The 26,769-nt window shown below is 41.1% G+C and overlaps 2 protein-coding genes across 3 annotated transcripts; one reads left to right on the top strand and one right to left on the bottom strand.

Moving 5' to 3' along the window:
* Positions 1-11,516: 11,516 nt before the first annotated feature.
* LOC134680065 (ionotropic receptor 75a-like) lies at positions 11,517-17,841 on the top strand. 2 transcript variants are annotated; one of them, XM_063539087.1, is made up of 12 exons: positions 11,517-11,609; positions 11,897-12,054; positions 12,575-12,757; positions 13,227-13,328; positions 13,596-13,711; positions 14,120-14,287; positions 14,425-14,651; positions 14,916-15,124; positions 15,324-15,446; positions 15,871-16,019; positions 16,923-17,055; positions 17,619-17,841. In XM_063539087.1, exons 1-12 carry the CDS (start codon positions 11,528-11,530, stop codon positions 17,727-17,729), a joined length of 1,761 nt encoding a protein of 586 aa, XP_063395157.1. In that variant the 5' UTR covers positions 11,517-11,527; the 3' UTR covers positions 17,730-17,841. The 2 variants fall into 2 exon arrangements, with proteins under 2 accessions (XP_063395157.1, XP_063395148.1); XM_063539078.1 differs by lacking the exon at positions 16,923-17,055 and adding an exon at positions 16,752-16,884.
* Positions 17,842-18,062: 221 nt separating this feature from the next.
* Positions 18,063-26,538, bottom strand: LOC134680151 (neuronal acetylcholine receptor subunit alpha-3-like). The gene is made up of 7 exons (XM_063539216.1): positions 26,439-26,538; positions 24,310-24,497; positions 23,754-23,918; positions 23,018-23,164; positions 19,508-19,749; positions 18,857-19,064; positions 18,063-18,387 (listed from the first exon to the last, which is right to left on the bottom strand). The coding sequence occupies exons 1-7, from the start codon at positions 26,476-26,478 to the stop codon at positions 18,277-18,279; spliced, it is 1,101 nt and encodes a 366-aa protein (XP_063395286.1). The 5' UTR covers positions 26,479-26,538; the 3' UTR covers positions 18,063-18,276.
* Between the last annotated feature and the right edge of the window lie 231 nt (positions 26,539-26,769).

Here is a 26,769-nt window from a genome sequence, read left to right as displayed (position 1 = left end):
AGGAAGACGTAAAGTAAATACGAGTATTACTATACGATATGTCCAAAAAAAGAGCGCTATGATAAGTACAAGTTATTTTTTAAGGTCCCGTACCTCAAAAGGAAAAAAACGGGACCCTTTAAGGATCAATTCGTTATCCGTCGGTCCGTCTGTGAGTCCGTCCGTCTGTCTGTCTATCCTAGGGTGTAGGTATCGAGTTGAAGAGGAATAAAGTAAATACTATTATCATTTACTATAAAGTACTTGTATGTCGAAAGAAAGAGCGCTATGATAAGCAGAAAGTAATTCTTTAGGTTTCCGTACTTCATAAGGAAAAAACAGGACACTTTTAGGATCACTTTATTGTCCGTCTGTCCGTCCGTCCGCCTGTCCGTCTATCCGTCTGTGCATCCGTCCGTCTGTCCATCTTTCTACCCATTTTCTACCTATCTCTGTGAATGATCATTCCGCAAGAATTTATTCCTTCTTCTTTGTTATGTTTAATCTGCAAGTTATTTAAGCATCATTTTAGTCGAGACCTATTTCTGGTGATGGGTTGCAGAAAGAAGAGACGAAACTTTTCAAATCTTTTATATATAGGTACTTATAGTATATTTTTACATTTGCATTTAAACAGTGCAATTTGGTAAATGGAACTTTTTCATGAAGACCAGAAAGTAACTTCTCCATGACAAGTATTTAATAGGTGTTTCGGCTTAGGCTTTTTTAATTATTTTTTATTTATGCCCTCCCGGGCGGGGAGAGAGGGAGGAAGAGAAACTGACCAAATTCCACGCGGGCAAAGCCTTGCTGGCCACAGCGAGTATATAATCACTCCACCTTACAAAACCAAGTCCCCCGCCGCGTCTGTTTGTGTGTGTATGTATGTTCGCGATAGACCCAAAAACTACAGATCGGATTTTCATGCGGTTTTCATCTATCAACAGAGTGATTCTTGAGGAAGATTTAGGTGTATGATTTGTTAAGGTTTTGTGTAACCCGTGCGAAGCCGGGGCGGGTCGCGGGGTTGGTACTAACCAATATGGCGTAGTGGTATCGTCTTGGGTCGTCCTATTCGTTTTTCGCTAAGTTCTTAAATCAGCCCTATTCTGCTTTCGTCACGCATTCTACATTGAAAGCCACCGACGATTGTGACGAATGTAGAATGGGTAACAAAAGCAGAATAGGACTATTTTAACCTCCTACGACCCAGTTTCGAAGAGGGTACTTCCGAGGAAGACCCAACGTCCTAATATTAGAACTAATTAATATAGTACTGAACGCCCAGACCAAAAATTGATCGTATCTATTTAACCGCAACATATACAGCTGTCATATTTTAGGGGTGTTATAATATTGATTTAGGCTTGACAGACAAATAGAAAAAACAACAATATCTTTTGTTCTTTATTCAGCACATTGGGCTGTCACATATAATCTGCACCGAATCGAACAGTCTTCAAAATCTTATAAAAAGGTTGTGTTTAAACACTTAATACTAGTAGAGATCAACAAAAATAGCTTTCAGCTTTATCTATTATGATCGACCACGGGATATTGTACTCGATCGACCTCGTCCTCGACCACGTCGCGAGACTGGTGTTGGGTTCGCAGGCTCCGATTCTGTGAACTAGTACTGCTGTCGCTGTCGATTTCGCAGCTCTGGTTCTGGGTGGAAGATACTCATCTTCTATATCACCTTCTCCGAAGGGATCATCGTCGTCGTCCTCGAAATCGGACCGTTGAAGAAGGTCAAGAACTTGACTATCTTTCAACGCTGTAAAAAAAAGAAAACGTATGAGCCGAACGGCCTAAAACTATGACAAATTATAAAATAAATATCCCATTCTTTGTTTCTCTATCACACGCATGCAAAAACTGATTTGAATAAGCAAGATGCCAAACCATTAATAAAAAGCAACTTATAGTATACCCGCCCAGCATACTAGTACTAGTACAAATAAATTATCGTCAAAAATACATATGGAAAATGACGACATTACGGTGAAATAACAGTATTTACACAAACGTTATTAGTTTTTCTCAAAAACAATACAAAATACAGTAAGTTACAAATAAAGATTTCAGATATTAATAAGTTGAACTAACCTCTTCTCGTTTCACGTGTCATTGCTGCGACGTCTCGTGACAGAAAACCGAAGATACCCCTCCCCGCTCACTTTAAGCAGATTGCTTCCACAATGCCAAATATATCCATAGACTAACCGACAACGTAGAGATGACATGGCGCGTAATATAAAAATACCAGGTGCCAGTAAATATTTTGTTCTAGTACTATCACAGTGGGTCATTGCTCCAAGTCTCTGTTTAAATACTTGGGCTTTCACTGCAAACTGATTTTGTCCTAGTATTATCACTTTGAACCCCAGGAGGTTAAGAACTTGACGAAAAACGAACAACCACAACGGCGTTGTTGGTGTTCATTTTACGTAGGTATAGGTAGATAATCTTGATATGAGCGCTGGTGGCCTAGCGGTGAGAGCGTGCGACTTGCAATCTGGAGGTCGCGGGTTCAAACCCCGGCTCGTACCAATGAGTTTTTCGGAACTTATGTACGAAATATCATTTGATATTTACCAGTCGCTTTTCGGTGAAGGAAAACATCGTGAGGAAACCGGACTAATCCCAATAAGGCCTAGTCTACCCTCTTGGGGGTTGGAAGGTCAGATGGCAATCGCTTTCGTAAAAACTAGTGCCTACGTCAAATCATGGGATTAGTTGTCAAGCGGACCCCAGGCTCTCATGAGCCGTGGCGAAATGCCGGGATAACGCGAGGAAGAAGATAGGTAGATAATCTTCAAAAATAAAACCATAGATACCTATAAAGCAGGTGTTATTGGCCCGTCTTTATACACCTGTATCCTGTGTACAGTTAGACATACAACCTACGGAACATTTTATTTAATTTGATGGGTGATGGGAGGCATGTTTGACCTTACAAATGACTGTGCCCAAACATTTCCGAAACATATCGAATGTTTTAGTTGCAGTTTCCAGTAGTGTAAAATAATTGGTATATTTTTCGTACCTCGTGTTATAATGTAAATATAATATATTATTTTTTTAGGTTCAATATACTGGGATTGGTTTTACTAAGAACGATGAGCAAGAAGCGATTAGAGCTATAAAACTGGAAACGAGTTGGGGCGCAAGCAGCGAGAAGCGAGTATATTAGTTCTGAAGGCCTACCGCGAACCACGTTCTACGTGTTCCCTCTTTGTCACACTTGTAAATTCGTACGTAAGTGTGACAGGGAGGCAACACGTCGAACGTGGTTTGCGGTAGGCCCTCTGATACTTCTGATAGTTTTGTCGTCCGGCTGCGACCGAAGCGAGTGTTTGAATGCGAGTTTGACGTTTTAAACACCGTATTTAAGGTTAATAAGGTCTACAAGCAAATATCAGCCTACGTGAATTAAGTATTGTAACCTTAGTCACAGAATAGAAGTACAGTGGAACCTCGATAGCACGGATCTCAAGGGAAACGCCAAAACTTCGTGTTAACGAGGTTTTGTCTTGTAGAGGGTATCGACTTAGAGAGGTTCTTGTAGGTTTTTGTTAGTCTTAAAAACACATTAAAATTCGTGTTAGGCAGGTAAGACATAGAAACGTAAAAATACATTTTTTTTTAGTTACAGAGGTTCGTTAGTAATATCGATATAGATGTTCTAAAACAATACGACTATTTTTTCTAGTTTCATGGTCTCTCCGACCGCCAAGCGAACATCGCTTAGCGAGTACCTACCGCTAAGCGATTTTACCGTTGACAGCTTAGATCGCTGCGAGTAAAGAGTGTAAAGAGAGTCCTCGCCGGCAATATGAACAGCCAGCGATCAACTATTAATATACCTATCTATTGTCTTTTACCGGCACGGAATCTCTATCTTATCGCTTACACGCCCTTGGTGCTTGGACTAGTGCATATCCATAGCTACTTAATATTACAAAGGCGAAAGTGCGGCTGTCTGTTTGTCTGTCTGTTACCTCTTCACGCTTAAGCCACTGAACCGATTTATTTGAAATATGGTACAGAGATTGTTTGAGTCCCGAGGAAGGACATAGGATAGTTTTTATTCCAGAAATCATCCTTTAAAGCGGTGGAACTTTGTATGGGCACTTAACACAAACTGCACAACAGACTTTGTCAATAGGAACTGTCCCGCCCGCACGGTGTAGCACCGGCGCTGGTGCACGATTTAGTTGGGTACATACAGATAGTTTGAGTCCCGGGGAACGACAAAGGGTAGTTTTCATTCAAGAAATCACCCATTAACTGATTGAATAAAATAATAGCTACCTACCTAAATTAATAATTCCACGCTGAAGAAGTTGCGGCGAAAAGCTAGTATATATAACAAAGATGAGCCACTGAAAATATAATTGATGCACAATTAGACACCTAACCTATTTTTGTAGGGATATATTAATATCACTGCCAAAATAAGGTTAAAGGTGCCGCCCTGTAGTAGTAGAAGGTATTGTGATAAATATTTTTTATTTTCATATAAGTATATAGTATGGACGTTCCTAGATGGCACCAAGTTGCAACCAGAAAGCGATGATCACACGGCAAATCAAATCCTGAAGAATATAGGTATAATAGCAGCCATGTCAAAGGAAGATATACCTACCTATTCAAAGAATATTTATTCTTTGTCGTTTGATATGTAAAAATGTACGTCAGTAAGATGATATTAAGACTGCGTCGACCGTCCAATAGCACCCTCACTGAGGGAATTATGATTTCTAAAAAATACAAGGCAATTAAACTGTCATATAAATGATCATATTAATATAATATGGATCCTATTTGAAAGCAATCCTACAATCATGATCAATTACGCCATATTTGTTAAGATTGTTGTTATTTAATTACCCTATGATTAAAAAAATAATTTAATTTATTTAAGACCAACAAAGGATCAATTTCGTCACTTTAATTTAAATCTTACAACGAATGTTAGTAGGTACACGACCGAACCAGATGCACTTATGGAAATTTCAGTAGGAGTAGCAGAGAAAGTATTATTGCTTGTCCTTGTCACAGTCTCACTTTTTGTTTGTTCCCCACAAAAAATTTAGTATGGTTTATCAACAAATAACCCGACCAAATTACGTAGATTATTTTTGGTATGTTGTCAGGAATGTTAAAACGTGTTTTTAATATTGTCGCTTTGCGAATGTTTTGTCCCTCACGAAGACACGCGTATGCTCATCTATGTAATACTAGGTCTATGTCGGACGTTCAGGCGGGAGGAGCAAAGCGAATGCACCCGTTCGTTGTTAATATACTATTTATCCGCACAAAACGATTTGCCTCATTTTTTTTTAAGGACGATTAAGGAATGGAATGCGCTCCCGTCATCTGTGTTTCCTGGGAAATTTGACCTCGGTGTCTTTAAAGCAAGAGTGAATAGGCTATTATTACTTACTGAGCCGGTGAGCTCCATCATCTTCAGGCTCTCACTTTCAATCAGGTGTGACTAGAGCCAATCCCCGTTTAGTTTATTATAAAAAAATATATATACAAAGAGTTCTATTGTATTATTTCAGTAGTTAGTGCCTATACCCAAAGTGCGACATAAAAAGTAGAAATTAAATAAACTGGAACTAAAAATATGCCATACTAAATTGATGCCATTTTTAAGCATTTTACGTCAAAAAAGGGACAGTAACGTAGAAAGTGGCGCCCTCATTTATTTTCTACTAGTTTTTGTCAAACTGTTATTTGAGGCAGGAAATAGGCAACATTACGCAAAACCCTGCGTAGAGGACGTTAATAGCACATCCCAGGGCCTACCGCGAAACACATAAATCGAAATATTGTTTTCTGCCTCTACTACTCTTGGCCATTCGATCGACAGAGAAGCAGATAACGAAATTTCGATTATCGCATTTTGCGGTAGCCCATCTGTAAACATAGGTACTGTAAGCAAATCACCTTGATGCATCAATGTCATAATGAAAATTGAAAGATACTGGGGGGGGGGGGTCAGGGCTTTGCACATAGCAAGACCGGGCCGGGCCCCCACCGTGCCACTCCCGAGCCCTGGTGATGACATAACGCTTTGCATAGAAAACGAAGCTCCGGTAGCTCCGGCGGCCCGGCCACAGCCCGGTCTAACCTGAGTTATCCTAAACTGGAAAAAACCGGAAAAAACGAAATTTTGTGTTGTTTTTTGTGTGTGCGATAAGCATTTAATTTTTTCCGGGATTTTCATCCCTGATTCCACCCAGTAATAAAAAAACTCACTTTTCTATATATGGTTTATGTACAACTGACTTTGCAGAGTATTACATAAAAAAAACTTGCGTGAATAGGCATTTTTGAGCGTTCATAGGTGAATGTGTGGAGTGAGCATTATTTGACGTGTAGGTGTGGGTTCAACAAAAAGAACGCTTGTCGATAAGGCGTTCGTGCTGTTAAAATTCAATTAATAATAGCCTTTATCGACCATCAACAGTGTAGTCCCCTTTTGATTGAGGGAAATTGTCACGTATAGTTCCACTACTCGCCGCCGCACCGTGAATAGCGCGTTAGTTCATCTATCGCTCACAAGATGTCATTAATTCCTGTAAACGTATATATTGAAAAAAAAAGCTTTACTCTATGCTATAAAATACCCTTTCGCACGTCAAAAACTCCAAGATGGTGCCCAAGCCCATGGACAAAAAAGTCTAGCGATAGTATCCACGCCTGTCAAAATTTGACATTAGCAATCCACAGTTAGGTGACAACCAAACCAAACCGACTTAACCGACCTACCCCGAGTTCAAAGTCATTATAAACCGTATAGTAGTGATAAAACAAAGTTGATTTTTTCTTACTTATTTTTTCGATCACAAGTTTGCGATAGAACGCGATTCCATTGAACATGTGATACAATCAACTGTTGATTTGATGTGGATTGCAAATGTCAGCTTTGCACGAGTGGAATAAGGCCCAAGGCTTGTGTTGTGTTTGTCTTGTGACATCATCTAAAAGTTTCTTGACCTGCTAGCATGAGTTGCGACTCGCGCGATACATCTAGCGCGACTTCAAGTATGGACTCACGCGCGAGAACGCAACTTATGCTAGACCGTCTGAATTGACTAAGGAGATAACTTTTTGAGAATATATAATAATAAATATTCACTAGGTATCTAGGTACATTTTTAACAGGTTATACAAGATGTAGAAGACACTTCGATGAAAAACGCTATAATACCCAAAACGTTACACTCGGCCTCCTTTGTTGCACTCTGTAGACAAAACTTTAAGTATTTCCTGTCTTTTGTAGCATGACCAGCAATATTTAAGAATAGACTTTGTAATAAAATATTTAGGAAAATATATATTTTAGAAACACGAATCAATGTTTTCTTTCCCGAATTTTTGGTACGTATACGTATTTTTGGTACGTTTTGCTTATAAGCAATACTTAATAGCTCATTACTATATCAAAATCGATTTGGTAATGCATTTCAAATTTCGAACATCTCTGAAAAAAAAAGCAATTTGATTTGACCCCTATTCTAATATCAGTTGAGAATTGAGATGACGTTTTATTCGAAATCAAATGACAATTGCATACAATATTGACAAATCTCGCATGTAAGTTGGTATCGGACGATATGGTAATCGACCCCGACTCTAGTTTGTCTCTGAATTAAAAAAAAACTACGGATGCGTGACGTGCGTGAAAAAAGTTTTCATTTGCCGCCATTTGACGTACAGTTTATCTTTTAATTAGTTTATAAGTAAAAAATAACTTGTTTTGTTGTTTTTAAAGGAACTATAACAAAAGTTTCGTGTAAAATATGCGATAAAGATATTTCGGAGAAGCCATCTCTTATCCGCGAGTTCCGCCAGAGAGGAAAGTCGGCTGAAATATGAAGTTACTGAATACATCATAGAAAGTTTATAATATGTGTGTAGATAAAGCAGTGTATGTAACTGTACATAATTAGGCATTAAAACACTCGTGTGATACTATTATGAAACTCATTTCATTCGTTTCATAAACCCACACTCGTATTTTAATGCCTTTTATTATGTAGCAGTCACATAAACTACTATATGATAATCCTCAGTCCTCGATCTAAGAACAAATTAGATTACTTTACATTATTGTTATGAACTGACCTACCTTTTCCGTCCATACAATAGATAAATAAGTTTTCTACAAAATCCACAGGCAACTGATAGGTACTCATCGAGACAATTCTACCAACCCCAAACACAATCAGTTTGCGTTATTAATATTATATCACAGAGCTCCCATGGCCACCTCCTGTCTATATCATCCAGATCAGCTCCATCGTCGTCATTTACATAGGTAGGTATTAGGCCACCAAATGAAGACCAGAAACAGCCACACAGGGGAAATAATTCGTGTATAAGCGAATTTTGGGACAGTTGTAGGTATGATTATGTGCCTCGTCGCCACGTTGAGTAGGTAACGCTTTCTCTCCGGCATAGGTACTTTTTAAGCTTGGGTTCACAACTGAAGAAAAACCACAGAAATACGCATCTGGTCGTAGTTCTGGTATGATCAAGGTCATGGTCGCGCTACTTCAACGCATAATGATCGCCTGCATGTAACCTACTACTACAAGGTAAGTACTCTCTCCCGGCTGCTTTCGACCATGGCGATTAAGTACTTCAACTCCGCTGAAGTGGTTCACGTTGACATAAACACGCAGAAAAACAAAAGTTGTGCCATAAATAAAGGACATTAGAACTTAACCCCTTTTCCAGGCATAGTACGATTTATCGACCACATACGCGCCACTAGAATTTTGAACTTTAGCATTCCGATTTAAGATTCAAATTAGATTGCACTTTCGAGAAACTTGACTTGTCTTCAAATGAATCATCAAAACTGGATTAATTGGAATATATTTGGATTTTTCGTGAAACCTTGTAGATCGTCGGGCCTGGAAAAGGATTAAGACGAAACTGGACTAATACAGAAAAGAAAATGGGAACTACGTTAGTAGGTACCGTAGAGTTTCGTAACTTCACCTGGGTTTTGACACTTTTCCCAAAAAATCTCTCAAATTTGAAAGCATTTTAATCCGTTAAGGCGAAAAAACGTTTTTTAGTATTCCTAACTATCAGTACCTCAGTACACACCACTAAAACTTTTAATTTCATTGGTTAAGTCGGTAATAAATGGGCCCAAAGGCAATAGGCGATGTTTGGGTATTTTCCCAATCTTCGCCTATGGCATGCCTTGCCGCTAATACTTACTTTTCTGTGACTTACACATGTTAAGTCGTATCTCCTTGGAATGTGCTAATATAGTATGAACCTTAACTACACCAGACTAGGCATATATTAAAAAAACGGGGTAGTAGGCGAAGTTTGGTAACAGTTTGAAGTTGTTTTCATACATTTTCTATAATGAAGCTAGGGCTGCCAAAAATTAACCAACATGCCAAATAAAGGGGAGTAATCGTTTATAAGTTAAAAAAATAATTGTATTCAACAAAATTGTTTAATTGTTGCAAAATTGTTGTTATTATCGTAATTCACATCAAATCAACCTTATTTACACAAAATGAGACATAAAAATACCTACTTGGTACCTAGTAAATATCGGTAAGAGTAGAAATAAGCATTTGCATATAGCGTAAACTAAAATAACCAAACATAAGAAAATATTTAAATTTGGAAACAAGTTATGTCATCCACCAATTAATGTGGTACAAAAAATTGGTCAACCCTAGGGGTAGGCGAAATTTGGCAACAAGATGGACGCAAAGTACCCTCACCAATGTTTTATCCAATTGTGTCTTCTAAACATGAGCTAGCCATTAAATAATAGTTTCATAAGAATAAGAAATAGTTATAGGATATAATAATGTAAAAAGTTTATCATTACCGGGTCCGTATCACCGTTTAAAACTAAAGTTAAAACACTGGTTTAAAAAAACGTGTGGTCGGCGTCGCGAAAAAACCTCACTAAAGGTCAACTGTGTGAAGTTAGCCGCAGAATGTTCGAAGAATGTTGACACCCGTAAAAAATACTCAGTATTTAGCAGTTTTATGTAAGGCTTACATTAGAAACATTTTGTTAATGGCAACTTATGTCAAACTAGGCGAAAATAGGTAGCGCAGGCAAAGATACGAAACCCTACGGTACCTATATAGAGAACCGGCCGTCCTCTCACTGCCGTATTCGAACTCCAAGATATTCACAGGAGACGACACGTACTAGATCCATTCTAGATGCGTTATAGTTTAGATATCAACTAGTTCTCTTTTGCAGCGTAATTCGGGCAACCAATGTCACTTTTACGTTCCTGTGGAACTCGTTCAAGAATATCTCCAGAATCGTGCAAATGTCAAATTTGACAGATTAGATCTTAAACATATCGGTATCGTATCTTGGTGATGTCTAAAAGATATCTAATAGATGTCTATTTCAAAATCCGAATCAGACCCGGCGGCGGGTCGGGCCGGTTAGCTTCCGGCGCTTAATTTTCTATGGAAAGCACCACGTGATCACCGATCAGTCGTCATAGAAAATGACATGTCGGACGTCTTGGCCCGGGCACGGCCCGGTCTAGCCTAAGGTCCCGATGTGGTCCCGACGTGGTTTACCGCTGTATAACAAGTTTCACTCTTTTCTGGAACAGAAAAAACAATTACCTATGTAGAGCCAATTTGTTTAAAGATTCATCCAAACTATCGGTCTGCGGTCATCAAGTAGGTAAGGTACCTACTCAAAAATAATTATATCTTCAAACTGTTCTTATACAATGCAAACCAATTGCACTTCGCGTAGATGGTCCCTAAATGAGGCACAGAAATTGTTCTGCAAATATGGAATATGACAATAATGGGCCACATTAGTTGTTAGCTATGGTAATGATCAGAATTCTGCTGCAAGTCATTTAGTTATAATCAGATTAAGAGGTATAGCTTCATGTATTTTGCTCAAATATGTGCGTCAAAAACATTGCACTGTTTTCGGAAATGAGATTGTCCTATCAACTTTGATTAATTATACCTAAGCAAATATATTTAAAAAATTACGCAATAAACAGAATTTTGTGCCTAAATATACAATACTTAAGTATATTATGTTTAGGTGTAGGTACTTATAATTAAATTATACCTACCTACCTACTTATAACGATTCTAAAATATGATAAAAAAATTGTTATTAATATATGTATACAAAAAAAAATGATATTTAATTTGATTTGATAAAATACAATTCTAAAGTGCAGTGTAGAAAGGCCGTCAACGTTACAAAATAGAACGAAACAATAAAAATTATTTGATTTATTTCCTAAGTTGTACCTATAGACCGACCATTACTACCATTACCAAAAAATATGCCTATGCCTATATATGTAGGCAGTGTATACATACAATGTATGAATGTATTGTGAAAATACCTATTTAGTTTATAAAGGATGAATCTTTGAGCGTGAACTTCGCCTTTATATCTTTCGTCGTCATGCAGCTAAAATTAGAACGTGTCATTAGTGAGCGGCTGCCGCGCTCACTCCAGACTTGGGTCTTCGCCGGCATGGAGCTAGCATCATTCGCGTTGGCCTACTTCGCTGCCAAGCGGCTTTCGCTGCTCACCGCCTTTCTCTGCTGGAGACCAGGTCCGATCTCCTAGAAACCTTTAACTCTTTTAGGGCCACTTGCACCATCCCACTAACCCGGGGTTAACACGTTAAACTGTTAGTACAATTTCAAATTGTACTGGTTACCATGGTAACTCCAGATTTAACAGGTTAAACCCAGGTTAGTGAATGGTGCTAGAGGCCCTTAGAGGCATGGTTAGCTAATCTTAAACAAGCAGATGCGCCGATGCGCTGGTATTTACGAAAGTTGTAGTATTAGGTTAGAATACCGGTGTGCCCCAAATAATTCCTTTCCTTTTTGACAGAGGAGCTATCCACACTATGTCGTGATGGGCAACGCCAAGGCATGCGTATTAGCGTAGCTGACTGGGCGCAACTTCCGGCCCTTGAGCCCTACGGGACTCACCGGGAAGGCATGCTGCTGGACGTGACCTGTCCCGGCGCCCCGCTCGTTCTAGAAAAGGTTGGCAGCAACTTAAACAATTAAGCGAGCCTCAATTTAAATATATCGAACTGGGCGCTGTTGCCACCGTTCGAGTCAGATGGGATACACCACGATGGAACGCTGCTGGATGTGACCCGTTCTGGCACCCCGCTGGTTCTCGAAAGGTACAATAGGTTGCCTTAAGCATTGCTAGGACTAGGCGTATCTGCCGGCGCTCGAATATTACGGGACACATCGGGATGGCATGCAGTGATCTCCTGGCGCCTTGATCGTTTTATAAAAGGTACGAATAGTAAGGTAAACTTGTAAGCGTTGACTACCCTCCATCTCACCGTTGAAGAAGCGAAATCTTACTGACAAGGCTGATCTTGTGGTAGCGCAAATCCGTTCTGGCACTTCTGGCTATTCGCGTAGTTTTCGTGGCTTGATTTAGGTACAATTACAATACGTAAGAGGTCTCGAGGGCGAGCAAATGTTAGACCGAGCCTTACAATGATCTCCTTATCGTGTGTATAATGCTTAAACTATATTTATCCAGGCGTCTTCAACTCGCGCCTTCAACCTCCGCCACACCTGGCTATTATTGCACGACGCACCGTTTAACGCATCCCTGATGGAGGCTACCCTGGGTTCGACACTAGTGTTACCAGACGCCGACGTCTCCTGGGCGGCCAACGATCAACTTCTGGATGTATATCGGATCAAGCACGACCAAGCGCTGGTTAGTCTAGCCAAGTACTCGAACAAGTACGATTAAAATAAGTTTTCAAATAGAAGCACAGAATAAATAATTTGGAATCATTTATTTACAAACAATATATATATATATACAGTGGTACAACTAAACGAAATTAATAACTAGCTTAAATCTAAAATAGGCCCCTGAGGCATTGTACCAAGGATAAATAATACCTAGTACTAGGTACAGAAGACTCACTCTCTAACAAAACGCGTCTGTTACGATCAGGATAGATATGGCCGCTAGGTGGCGACAGCGCCAAGCGCGGCTTATGACTATCCACCAAAATTGGTGTGGAACGGATGTACTTCTAGCTACCTGTTGCAAAGCGACGAAACGCGGAGTGAGCCATGCCTGACAGAAGGCTGTTGTGTTTTAATCTAAAGTAAACAATCCGAACGTGAATTGGAAGCACTTCTGTCAACTCATAGTGATAATACTGCATTTGCAGATTACTATGCCGTTGGGGGACAACGCGGCACGTGTAGCGCTCCCCGCCGCGCCAACTAGGAGGCGAGACCTTAACAACGTGTACTTGAGGAGTTCTACTATAGTAAGGATATTAAATAAGCACCTAATAATTGTTAACAAAAACGAATCTTGATACTTGATCGTGGGGCTCGTGATCTCGGAGAAATATTGGCTACAGAAGACATCTTCATCTAGCGATACGAGTTTTCCGAACAACCCGCACTTATTTACAAATTTTTGCAGACAATTTTTTTTAATCATAACCTTATAACCTAATAAGTATAAAATTATTGCTTTTGTCTAAGTACCAGTATCTATTATATGGTCTAACCCATGGTTTTTGCCACAGATATCGCAGCCGCAATTCTTCAAGGGCTGGGATGACCTGACGGTGCGACAAATTGATACCTTCCCCAAACTTACGTGGCCGCTCATGCACCTGCTGGCAGACGACCTCCACTTCAGGTGCTTCTACTTTGTCAGGAGTTGACCAACTTTCAAACTAAAAAGATATTTTTTAAATAAAAAGAGACTTGGTAGCTCCTATGAGTATTATATTCTTTGCTTGGTAGTATAGAACTTTGAGAAATTATAGAAAACCACCAATGCTGATTCTGATTCACCTACCTATGCTTGTTAGTCTGCTGCAGACCCTTGTATTTCCTTCCTCCTTTTTTTCTCTTTTTTATTTGTCAAGCAGATTGAAATTAAAACCAATCAGGATCGATATTAGCCAATCACATATTAATTTCTTATATGGGATAGAAGTTCCTTACGAAATTTCTATAAGTAAGCAATGATCGCCTACCTACTTACCTAGCATCTCCATTCAAACTGTCCCAGTCCAGGTCACTTTAAAAAATATCTGTACAGGTACAACTTGATTCAAGTGGATTTGTATGGTGAGAACCGGAACGGCTCCTTCGACGGCCTGGCGGGGCAGCTGCAGCGTCAGGAGATCGAAGTCGGCATCACCTCGATGTTCCTCCGTGGCGACCGCATGCAAGTTTTGCACTTCTGCTCCGAGACCGTTGAACTCAGGTCTACTAGCACACGCTGTACATTCTGCCGATAGCTTTTAATGACAGACACTATATGTTATTAAAGTTACTCATTATACTCATTATTTGGGAGTTTGAATCACAATTTTTGTTTGAATTAGGTATACATATTCACAGGGGAGCTTTCATATTCCGGCAGCCATCGAAATCGTCAGTCTCCAATGTGTTCCTCTTGCCGTTCAGCCGCGGAGTGTGGATAGCGACGGCACTCACGCTGGTATTGGCTGCAGCAATGCTGGCGCTGCTGGCGCGGCGGCAGCAGCTGCGAGCAGTCGATGCATCGTTGGAACAGCTCTCGGTAGGGGAGACTGTCATCTTTACCGTGGGCACTGCGTGCCAGCAAGGTGCTCACAACCACCTCAGTACTCATGTCCCCCTGTTATTCTTGTGATTCTTGTCTTGTCATTGAAAAATCAAAATTTCTCATCTGCCTATTGCACAAGCTTTCGTTGTCTCTGAAAAATATATTAGCCCACAACTTCCCTAATTGGTCAAAGCTACGCTTTTGTTTCTTTGGTTACCTGAAGTATCCTAAATTGGCAGTAAGCCTAATTTATCCTCGAATTCGAAGAAATGCAGATTGAGAGTAGTATTCTATTGTATTCCAGGGTTCCACATTGTGCCTGAACTGGCTTCAGCGCGCCTTGTGATGTTCTGCGGCCTGATGACGGCTCTGTTCGCGTTCACCGCATACTCCGCCAAGATTGTGGTCATCTTGCAGACGCCCAGTGATGCCATCCGCACCATCGATGATCTCACGAACTCCCCTATGACCATGGGAGTCCAGGAGACCACGTATAAGAGAGTTTATTTTGCTGTACGATAATTTATAATCACCGTCCAATATCTCCCGGGATTACACTGGCTGCTTATTTATCACTGATCAAACTAATATAACGTAACATTAGCCAAGTATGCTCTCGAGTTAATAGATAGGTTCCATGCACAAGGCTTCATCCACTTTTATAATCAATTCCACGAAGCCATCTTCTACAGTTTTACCGATTTGCTTCCAGGAAAGCACTCAGCCGGCGACACAGAGGCTGTACCGGCACAAGTTGTTGCCACTCGGCGACCGAGCGTACCTCAGCGTCGTGGACGGCATAGCGGCCATGCGTACAGGCCTTTTCGCCTTCCAGGTCTGATTTATTTGACAAATTCCCTGCCCAATACACAAAACACGTCGTGAACAACCTAAACATCTGGTATATAGAATGAGCCATTTGTGAAACGACTAAACGAGTAAACGTTGCCACTGTACAGCATTACGTAATTGTAAAAATATTATTCGCCATACCAGCTTGAAATCTGCTTGAAATGGATCTATTTAGGCCCAGTTGCACCAACCTCATTCAACAGACTGATTAACGTCAAACAGCAGTGGAGTATGAAATTTCCCATACAAATAAATTTAGCGAACGCTTTAACGGTGACAGATGGTTTGGTGCAACCAACCCTTATTCTTCCAAAACTGATGAGAAAGATGCATTTCATCCACAAGAGCGCTTCAATAAAAATTATATTCCAGCTTACTTATACGAACTTTCTTCTATTTGGGTGCAGGTGGAAGAGCCATCCGGCTACGCTATCATCAGCAAAACTTTCACAGAACGCGAAAAGTGCGGGCTCAAGCAGATCCAGGCCTTCAAGTTACCCATGGTGGCCGTGCCCATACGGAAACATTCCGGCTATAAGGAACTCTTCGCCAGCAGGTTTGAGTTTTCATTAAGTTTTGTTGTGTTGAGCAGTGATGTACTCGCGAGCGTTATTTTAGTGGCAAGCTACCAGCAGTGTGTTCGGGGAAGCGTCATGCGTGGCGGCGGGTATCTAAGGCTACGCCGCTACGGTTTACATATAAACGGACAGCGTGCCGTGATGTCACGACAGGGGACTGACTGACCTAGTGCTGTGTGGTTGACCCCACGCAGATCGCAACCAGAGATTTTATTAGCGTGCTCTACATGGATGCAGCGCTAGACGCCACGCTCGAGCATGCATCCTGAGTTTGCACCCTTTAGTGGTGCATTCACCGGTCTGAACTTAACCTTTACTCTTCGCCGTTTTGCTAAATACGTTTCTTAAGCTGACTAGGCCGAGAGGGGGTCGCGGATGCTGGGCAAGTTCGAATCGTGACTCCAAACTGCGTCCCAGGCATGCAGCGCCTGTGGAGAGGACACTCCACTCAAGCCTGAAAAGGTGCGGATTACAACACGGGGAGTCGCATTGCAGTCACCGGTGATAAGCTTTGCGCTAATAGGCGTGTGCCTATTGGGCGCCAGGGGGGACTCCTGACGGTAGGATAGTCCATCGCGGCTAATTGACCAGTTACCGCCTGCCTCAGCAAGCTGGGCAGCCCCCGGCCAATAAGGTCCTGATCGTAATGCATAAGTAAGACGTTTATTATGTAAGATATATTAATATTCGTGATGAAAACTTGCTGACAGGTTGCGATGGCAGCGCGAGACGGGGCTGATGGACCGCACGCGACGCATTTGGCTGGCGAGCAAACCGCGCTGCGACGCCAACTCGGGCGGATTCGTGAGCGTCGGCATCATTGACATCTTGCCTGCTCTGCATGTACGTTACTGAGTACAGTCAGCAAAACTTGCTGACAGGTTGCGATGGAAGCGCGAGACGGGGCTGATGGACCGCACGCGACGCATTTGGCTGGCGAGCAAGCCGCGCTGCGACGCCAACTCGGGCGGGTTCGTGAGCGTCGGCATCATTGACATCTTGCCTGATCTGCATGTACGTTATGGTAACATTCCATTTCTAACCGCAGCTGCACTACCGGTACTGAACGCGTCGCTGTCATTGTCAATTTCCATAGTAAAATGAACAGTAGTGCAGCTGTCGTTGGAAATGGACTGTCATCAAAAGTAGCAGATCAGACTACGTGTCAAAAGTCTACCTACCTCTAATAACTTAACAAAAAGGAATATGTCTCTAGAGTTACTTGGTCTAACTCTAGAGACATAGTATGGGCTATCAAAATTGCTGCAGACTTTTCTTTTTTATGTTCAAACTGTGAGACTGTGACAGATACCTAGGTACTTTTAAAGGCGAACTCTAGAGAAAGCTTCTGGGTGGCCGAGACCTTAGGTGCTTTGATTCATCCGCTACTATTCGTGCTGACTGTACCATAGTGGAGTAAAACCTCAATTGCTTGAAAATAGTTGTAGCCTTACTCTTTAAAGTTGCGCATTTGATAACAGTCTATTGTTCTGAGATTTAGTTTTCCCTCAGTGTTTGTTGCCTTCCCAAACATGTGATAACATTGATTAGAACAGTCCTATGTATTTTGACGGCAGGTGTTGGCTGTAGGGATGGCAGCTTCGGTGTTGTTCCTGGTCCTCGAGCGCAGCATGGCCCGTCTTAAGTGCTGCGGACGTCCGCGGCACGTAACGCCCTACGTGGAGTAGTTCTGCTCAGGAAACTAATACATTTTACATCTAATGTAGGTGTAAGGTACATCTAAGAGATCTAAGTATAGTATGTAATGCCTGAGAATAAATACAACATTTTTGAAAAGTTTCTACAATAAGTATATAAGTATAAAGATTTTCCCAAAATATGACTGTACATATAATCATTACTTAGTCTATATCTACAATGTCAATAAAAAAGAAATACACATAGGTAGGTGTTTTTACCATTCGTTTATTGATTTTTTTACTAAATTAAAATTAGGTCTTAATAATAACAGAAGAGAACTATTTTATATTTAAAAAATTTTTTGCTAATTACCAAGATTTGGAAACAAATTTCCTGCATGACAGCTTTCATTTAGTTAGATTCAGAATGGAGTAAAATGTTTCACAATTCTATTGAGATCCGAGGGAATCCACCAAACCTATATTGTAAAGTTTCTCAAAGAAAGTTGGAATGGAAACGGGCGTCCATAGTCTATAACTATTGGAAGAAAATAGGAGGGGTATCGTCAATTGGCATGGTGTCGTTGTAGCTGCGCTATAGCGCAACGCAAACAAGAACTAGCAGCGTCAGCGCGAGCGCAGCGCGCAGCACGTTGTCGAGGAGCTGCGCTGCTGCCGCCCAGGACGCGGAGGTGCTGTCGCTCTCCTGTATACAGATGAATTAATGTATTATCTTTTCTCTTGTTTATTTATTCACTTTTGTAATATAATGCGGGTCTGGGTGGAGAGCAACGGGCACCATGCCGTGAGCTGTTGCCGGTGCGCGGGAAAGTTCCCGCGGCACCACGCTTTAAATGTCATCATTATCTGAAGGGAATTTGTGTCAGGTAATGTCCCTTGTGTGCTAGAGCCGTTGGGAACAGCCACAGAACAGCCTGCAAGTGCTTCAATACTTTTTTAATGACACATTGCACTAACTCCATCAAGAATGACCGCCATCGCGAACATGCAAGACAGAGAACCGAGGTTTAAGAGATACATTGGTAGTACAGGCACCTACGCAATTTACTTGCGGTTAAATGGCAACGGCCCACGCCGGCGCCTGGTGAAAGTGTCAACGTGCGCAACACGCCAGCCTTGAGACTTGAAAGATGTAGGTACATGTTATAACGTACTTGCGGTGAAGTGGCGACGGCCCACGAGGGTGCTTTGCTCAGCATCGCGCGCAGCTGCGGTGGCGGCGGGCGCTGCACCCGCGCCAGGCGCGCCAGCATAGCGGCGACAGCGCAGCAAGCGCCAGCCGCGCCGAGCACACCAGCCATGCACGACAACGTGCGCGGACATGTGGCTGAGCCTGGGAGACGTAGCAGCGCTGAGGTCAACCTATAATGACGTCAGTGAAATTATGTATAAGAGCATGTAGGTAAGTGCGTGTGTATATTTGTACCTATGCAGGTAAGCTAATAGTTATATTTTGACTTCTCTGAGTATCTGAGTATCTTTTCCATGTAATATTTTAGGCTCAAAGGATTATTTTCGACGATAGTATATCGAGTTAAGGACGACTCACGTTAGATCGGGTCGTATCCGGGCCGGAGCTTCCGACGCTTACTTTTCTATGACATGACGTGATGCTTTCCATAGAAAACGATGCGCCGGAAGCTCAGGGTCGGACACGGCCCGGTCTAACGTGAGTCTTCCTTAATGCTATTGATGACTTTTGCTATGCAGGTTCGCAAAAAAAGTAAATCATACATATACTTAGGTACAAACAGTTTAGGCTGTATAAGGAATTGCGCTGGTAGTAACCGTTGCGCGGAACTTACCAAAGCGCAGCAGTAAAAGCAGCGCAAGCACACAGCGAATGTCTCTGCTGCGGCGGCAGAACCACGGCCGTAAGCAGCACCAAAGCAGCTGCCATCAGCACGGCCCCACTTGCCAGAGCGTGGGCCGCCGCGCGCCGTCGTAGAACCACGTTCCAGGAGATCACGGGCTTCGAGCCCAGGGCGGCCTTTTCACCGACCACAGACTCGATCATCCAAGTACCAGACTCCCACACTGTTGCGTACTGAAAGTTTATACATATTTACAGAATTAAATAGTAAAGTATTTGTAGAACCAGGGAGACAATGAGATGGGTATTCCCAAACAAAAATGGAGAGCCTTCTGATGGCCATCTATACATTCTCTGTGTATTTCTGTTTTACAATACCTAATATGTATTCTGCTAAGTACTTTTACTGTAGTTATGGGGAGATTGAAAAATGTGACAGTTAGGCTGACATCGGCACGTACTTATAAAACACTCTTATCTCAACAGTTGAAGTTATGCCTTTCATAGACCAGCTGATAAATGTTATTAGTGTTCCGTACAAAACTTTGTTTACGGAACACTTATGGGATCACTTCGGTCTTGCAAATCAGTTAAATACGTTTTTCTCAGAGACCGTTTGACATAGATACCTAAAATTTGGAACAGTTATAGCAATTACCGCCACTCATATTGTAAATAAGTCAAAACTGCTTATTTCTTATTAAAGGGGGAAATTTAGGGGGTTGAGAGGGGTAGGCTGAAACTTTTTTCATTTGTAAGAATCGTGTGGGGTACCATTAGAAAGCTTGCAAAAAAGTTGAGTCGATGGACTGATTTTGACTTCATTTTAGACTGCAATAGTTTCGTCAAAAAATGCATTTAAAGTTGCAAGTTTTCATACAAAAATTTTCACCTCTGTCCTGGCGATTTTCGCGAAAACTATAGCTAACAGGCAGCTGACCAGTCAATACCCAACTTAAAGAAGCATGGAGACGGCGGGAAAATTATCAGCTTAACTTTATCTTTATTAGTTTTTCAACTGCAGCTTGACCTTTGGTTGCTTAGGGCTAGCTAACTGATGCTTACACTGGTCAATTCATATTAGGCGAGAAACATCCTTAGTTAAAACTTTGGCATTGAAATTTATGACTTATGTCTTTGACACAAAGTTTAATTCTGCTTGCTTATTTTTGTGGGATATTTAATTTTATCTCAATAGCCTACTATAAGTATGAGAGAGATCTACAAAATACGACCTTATTATATTGCAAATAAGTTTCAATTTCGAACGGGCTTTCCAACCAATGGACTAGGCATCTCAAAAATCTGAAAACTCAAATTAAGAATTCCGTTCTTGACTGTCGTTGTGTTTTTTTTTCCACAATAGGACACATAGAGTTAGTAATGCGTATAGAGATAATAAAGTCATTTAATAATTATGAACAGCTTTGGCCTCATGTATAGATTTTATTGTGAGTATCTGATTCGTGGAAACAATATACACAATATTCCTTTCATTAAGTACCATTACATTTCTGTATTAATTGTATAATTATAATATCTATTAATTATATTCAGTACTTATGTATATTTTTGAACGGATCGGTGAGCAACAAGATTCAGGGCTATAACCGCGAAAATAGAAGTTCGCAAATTGCGAGCATTTTTCTCTGTCACTCTAATTACGCCTTCATTGGAGTAAAAGAGAAAGATCCCCGCAAATTGCGAATTTCGGTTTTCGCGGTAGCCCCTCAGTCCTGTTACGAGAAAATAATTTTGGAAGACACAATAGTATATGACAGTTAAATATCACAGTTTTTAGAAACAAAGGTAAAATTGACGAAATATTTAAAGTAAGCCGATCTTGTTTTTTAGCAGTTCTAAATAATATTAAAGTCTTTATATATGGCATAGAACTAGAAACAAAATCAAATAAAAAATAATAATGAGTTCTAAATTCAAATTGAAGGAGTATACATTTAAGGTATTATAGGCCAAGCGCGCACCACGATATTAATTTTTGCGACACGATTTTAGAATCGCGCTGTAATATATAGCCTATATCGCAGAAAATTCACTGCTCGCACGAAAGTCGACGATTTGTTCATTCTCAACATGGATTTCGTACCAGTCGCTTGTCATGAAACGTGTCTTTAATATGCGATTGCTGTATGACTTTGAGCATTTATAACACAAAGGTGATCCCCGTCTATTTCCATAATTAAATGGTCAACATCTAGCGTCTCATTTTGAGACTCCATTGGAGATGCAGGTGCCGAGATGTTGGGGTTTGGAGAGCGAAATGCCGACTGAGGTCCGGCCGGGGTGCGATTTTATTATCATAGTGCGCGCGGCATACAACTCCGCATGCTGCAATCACTTTGCGACAATCGCGTCGCGAACAATCGCGGAAAAATGTGACAAATCACAATTTTAAAATCGCTGCGATTTTTTTGTCGCATATGCGCGCACTAACATATAAACACATACGTTGCATTTCTGCGATAAAATTATCGCAGGACAAAAAATCGTGGTGCGCCAATCGTAAGGCCAAGCTTACTCTAAATTATTATAATACATCAAGCATTCGCGAGATGCTCGACTTCGGTATTCAAACACAAAGCAATAGTACAAGAATCTAACTAAATGCAAAGGCCGAAGGAGCGATTCGAAGATCCGAAGCGTCCGACAGACGCGCGCCTCCCGTAACTTTTCCAAGTATTTTTAAGTACAAGTGTCTAAGTCGCAAGATCCAAAGGCTGAAAGCCCGAAGCATCCAGGAGGTCAGTTCTAAACACAGGTAATTAATACAAGTGTCTAAATGCGAAGGCCGGAGGCCGAGCTCCGCGTAGGGCCGAAGGCCCGAAGCCTGCAAGATGTCAGTGGTTAAACACAGAACTGACAGCCTGGACGCTTCGGGCCTTCGGCCTTCGCATTTAGATACTTATACTATTGTTCTGTGTTTAAGTACTAACATCCTGGACGCTTCGGGCCTTCGGCCCTACGCGGAGCTCGGCCTTCGGCTTTCGCATTTAGACACTTGTACAGCTTGTACTACTGTTCTGTGTTAAAGCACTGACATCCTGGACGCTTCGGGCCTTCGGGCTACGCGGAGGTCGGCCTTTGACCTTCATATTTAGACACTTGTACTATTGCTCTGTGCTAAAGCGATGACATTTTGCTAAAGCTCGGCCTTCGGCCTTCGCACTTAGACACTTTGTACTATTGTTCTCTGTGTGTAGTTGAATACGGTATCCTAAAAACAGGCAAACAACCCCTGTAAAATGTAACGATGCGAGCGGTACGGCTACCATCAGTTTGGCATTGACATAAACGCTACCGTGGGCGTGAACGTAATTTACTTTCTATGCATCTCGCTCGTACTGACATATTAGTGCGAAAGAGATATACATATAGGAAGTAAATTACGTTCACGATATCGTTTATGTCAATGCCAAACTGATGGTAGCCGTACGGAACACTAAATGCCTCGAGCTATCTCGAACTTGGCCAAATTATTTACCCTAAAATCATCAATGCCCAAAGCAATTTCTTCCGCCGTATGTTCTCTTGAGCCGAAAGTGAAGACAGCGGATTGCTGGTCTCTCGGCCAGTCTGTCAAATCAATTGCTAGCGGTACAGCCACGTTGAGACGCTGAATCCATAGCACCTGAAAGGAAAAATAAAACATTATTTAGACGTAGGGTAACCGTGAAGATGTATTTTAGACACGAAAACAAAAAAATCCGACCAGGTCTACAGAAACTTTGCAAAATTAATATTACCATAAAAAGTAAATAATATGATGGTCTTAATAGTATGATATATTTAAAAGTTTTTAATAAAGACAAATGTGTCTTAAGCTGTTTGATGATGCACCCATCGCCGTTCGCGCCAGTCACTAAGTACTTTAAGAAGTTCCACGTCTAGACGCCATAGACATTTGTGAGAAATTACAAGGAATATCTAGGTAATAGGTCCCTTAGAGTCTGAGCTTAGGTACCCACGTGCGCCCCGACATGGGTCAGCTGGGAGAAGGCCCACGCCTGCTGCACCATTTAAATTTTCCAAGTATTGACTCTACAGGTGAGAAGAAAAATCTATGTGAAAAATTATTTGGCGTAACTTAGAGCCTGATGATGATAGCCCATGTATGTCCTCTCCCGCCACGCTATTATAGTGTTCCACGTCTGGGGACCATATACTTTAAGACAAGTTTGTGAAAAATTACGTGGCCTATAAAAAAATGCGTGGCTTACCTTCGAGTCTGAAGTCAGCCGTGCACGCACCGAGCCGTCAGTGTCCCCACCCGCCGCTCCATTAAGCAGTTCTACGTCTGGACGCCAAAGACGCTCGGCCGGCACCAATACGGACTTGCACTCCAACTCGGTCTCGTTCCATGCTAGGCGCGGATCTTGCCAGCTCTGAAAAATAATTCAGATTGGGTAAGGCGTGCCTCTTATTTATTTCTGAAGTCTCAGGAATGTTGAAAAATTATGTTACGTGACCCTACACATTTTTAACGTACGGCTCTTCAATGGACTCGACTCTACATTTTTCTGCTGTTAATGGATCTGATCTGTGTCGGCTCTGCTAAGCTTAGTTTGATATATTTTATTGTGAAGATCTCATACAAATGGCTTTGTTTTCAATCAAGTTACCTAAAAAGCATGACCATCGTCCAACGCCGCTCGGATGATCACAGGGGTCGCAGACGTCATGTACTGCGTATGCTAGTACCTTGTTCAGTTAGACCGGGTCGGCAAACTTTTGAAAAGAAGAGCCAAATGCAGTAGTTATCACCATCGTACTAACCAGTCGTAGGTCTGCCAGCAGGCGCACTACAGCCGCCCCTTCGTCTACCGAGGCGTGGCGGACGTCCAGCGCCGCCCGGACGGCCACTGGCGGCCCAGGCGCCATGTACTGCGCATATTCGGCAAACAGCGTGTCCAAGGTGACGCTCACGGCCGAGACATTGTTGCACGCTGCAGCCGCTCTGCTCACTGAAAGATAATACTGTACAAAATATATACATCATTTGGTAACACAATAAAAAGTTAAATTTATTTTAGATTGTACGACATCGGTCGTACTACTACTAATTTAAATGATAAATAAAAATACATGCTTAAAAATACATGGCCATGTATTTTTAAGCTACTTTTCAGGAGACAAAAATAACTGTTTATTTTCCTGTTTGTAATATATTTGTTGCGCCTGTATTTTTTTTCTGATAGATAAATGATTTTTACATAATACTCATGAAGAAAATAAACTAATTTCTATGTAATTTTTTACAATATTATTATTTTAACCAAATTTTGCTACATAGCGACTTTAATTTGTTTCATTAAAATCGTCATGTACGAAGTTTGTACACATAGCGATTTGTTGCCAAAGTAACATAGTACGAGAGATGATACATAGCGGATTTTAGGGTCTATATCGGGTAATCCATTCTACAATAGATGATACATAGCGGATTTTAGGGTCTATGTCGGGTAATCCATTCTACAATAAATCGCTATGTGCAACATTATCGCCATCACCCTCGACGGAAAACAAGGTACCTATTTAATATCGTTATGTGCTAAAAAATCACATAGCTATTTTTTTGTTTCTGTTCTGTTATTTTTTTGGACATATGTTGATGAAATGAACACAGAACGTTCACATAGCGGAATTTTTATTTTCAAAACTAATAAAGATATAACAAAAATATTTATGTGGGTCGACGGGAAATTTAAAAAGGAACTCAAATATGCCAAAATCGAAAAATCGTAAAAAAACACATAGCGATTTTTTTATTCGCACCGATGATTATACCATTAATTGTTTATAGAAATAGTCTAATGGGTGTGAATTCCACTGACATGATAAACGCCTCCCGTGACGGGCTACATTAGTTGTTATTTCCGCATTGGTTAGTGATAAGAATTTAGTTCTGTGTATTAAGCAAGTATTAAGTACCTATTAAAATCAAATGCACAATTACCTATAATCGATATTTGTTTAATATCGATTTTAGCCTTTCGCGGTAGAGCCTCTGAGCTTAACCACTACTTTTTTGTCCAATTGCCCATTTCTACGTCTAATCGATTCTCATCAGCATTACCTATCTATACCTATGTCCAATTTTTGCCAGGAAAACGAGAATGTATTCTATCTGGTTTTGGTATCATAGAAAACCTTACTTTATTGTTAAAAGAAACAGTAGGTACTTGTCGCAGTAGTAACTTTTGGCCGGAAATGTATCTAAATTATGATTTTTGTTTATGTATTATCAAATTGCCACGTCGCGTCCAAACACTGATGCACACACAACCACAACACAAATACACAACTTCACACGAGACTCGTATGATCCGGCCCGGAGTCATGTTTAAGAAAAAAAAACACAAGAATGTCAAAAGAACTTTCCCTTCAGTCTTAGCACAGCACTTCGTGCGACGTGCGACGCCTCAGAGTAATTAACAATGGAGCCGCCATTAACAGGCATTCCCCTCTGTCGAAAATAGGCGGCCAATGGTCAACCATATGTATGGACTGACGTTTATCTGACATGACGTACCTATACATTTGATGTGCCCCTCCCCCGCAAAAAACGGCAGACTATTTTGTACCGAAAATTTTAGACATGGCGTCTCCGTTGTTAATTACTCCGAGTGCGACGCACCTGCGATTCTTTTGTTTTTTACAGAACTGATGAAATCGCCGCGTCTTTGAAAGGCTGTGGTTCCGCTTTCAAGAAACAATGTTCCAAGGCTTACATGGTTAACAAACTCGGACTAAGTCACCTCTGCACAGCCTTTGCAATAACAAAGTGTGGAAGTGTCAGCAATTCAGCATCGTCAAAATATCTATGAAGTTTTATGGCGTTTCCACACTTTGTCTCGACAAAGTCGGTGCAGTGTTAGCTTGATCCAACTGTATGCAGGTATTACCGTGCACGGCAGCCAGCAGCAGCAGGAGCCGCGACACCATCTTGTAACCGGCCGCACTGTGCACTGCGGGCCGTGCCAGCTTGCGACCGCACGCAGGCCTCGACAACCTTTGGAAACTTTTTAAAAATAAAACCATTATCAAGTCATCATAATAATTATAATTATTGTTAACCTTTAATCATAATAATCATAATCATAATAATTTATTGATAATAAAAATTACATGTCAATACTAGATTACAGTGTGTAACTACATAAAATGAGATTTCATTCCAAGAATAAAATTTTAAACCATAGGTTTAACTTATATTATTAATTAATTAAATAGCTC

The sequence above is a fragment of the Cydia fagiglandana genome, chromosome 1 (genome assembly GCF_963556715.1).
Source record: "Cydia fagiglandana chromosome 1, ilCydFagi1.1, whole genome shotgun sequence".
NCBI classification, from domain to species: domain Eukaryota; kingdom Metazoa; phylum Arthropoda; class Insecta; order Lepidoptera; family Tortricidae; genus Cydia; species Cydia fagiglandana.
The sequence above is the reverse complement of the archived record's forward strand: the minus strand, read 5'-3'. Positions and strand labels throughout refer to the sequence as shown.

What these genes read in the sequence shown, in the direction of transcription:
- LOC134680065 (XM_063539087.1), top strand. Translation starts at nt 11,528, where the DNA reads ATGGAGCTAGCATCATTCGCGTTGGCCTACTTCGCTGCCAAGCGGCTT. An exon ending in TCCGAGACCGTTGAACTCAG is followed by an intron (nt 14,288 to 14,424) that starts GTCTACTAGCAC and finishes ACATATTCACAG; the next exon opens with GGGAGCTTTCATATTCCGGC. An exon ending in AAGGAACTCTTCGCCAGCAG is followed by an intron (nt 16,020 to 16,922) that starts GTTTGAGTTTTC and finishes ACTTGCTGACAG; the next exon opens with GTTGCGATGGAAGCGCGAGA.
- LOC134680151 (XM_063539216.1), bottom strand. Translation starts at nt 26,478, where the DNA reads ATGGTGTCGCGGCTCCTGCTGCTGCTGGCTGCCGTGCACG. An exon ending in GGCTGACTTCAGACTCGAAG is followed by an intron (nt 23,165 to 23,753) that starts GTAAGCCACGCA and finishes TTTTCCTTTCAG; the next exon opens with GTGCTATGGATTCAGCGTCT. An exon ending in CCGTCGCCACTTCACCGCAA is followed by an intron (nt 18,388 to 18,856) that starts GTACGTTATAAC and finishes ATCTGTATACAG; the next exon opens with GAGAGCGACAGCACCTCCGC.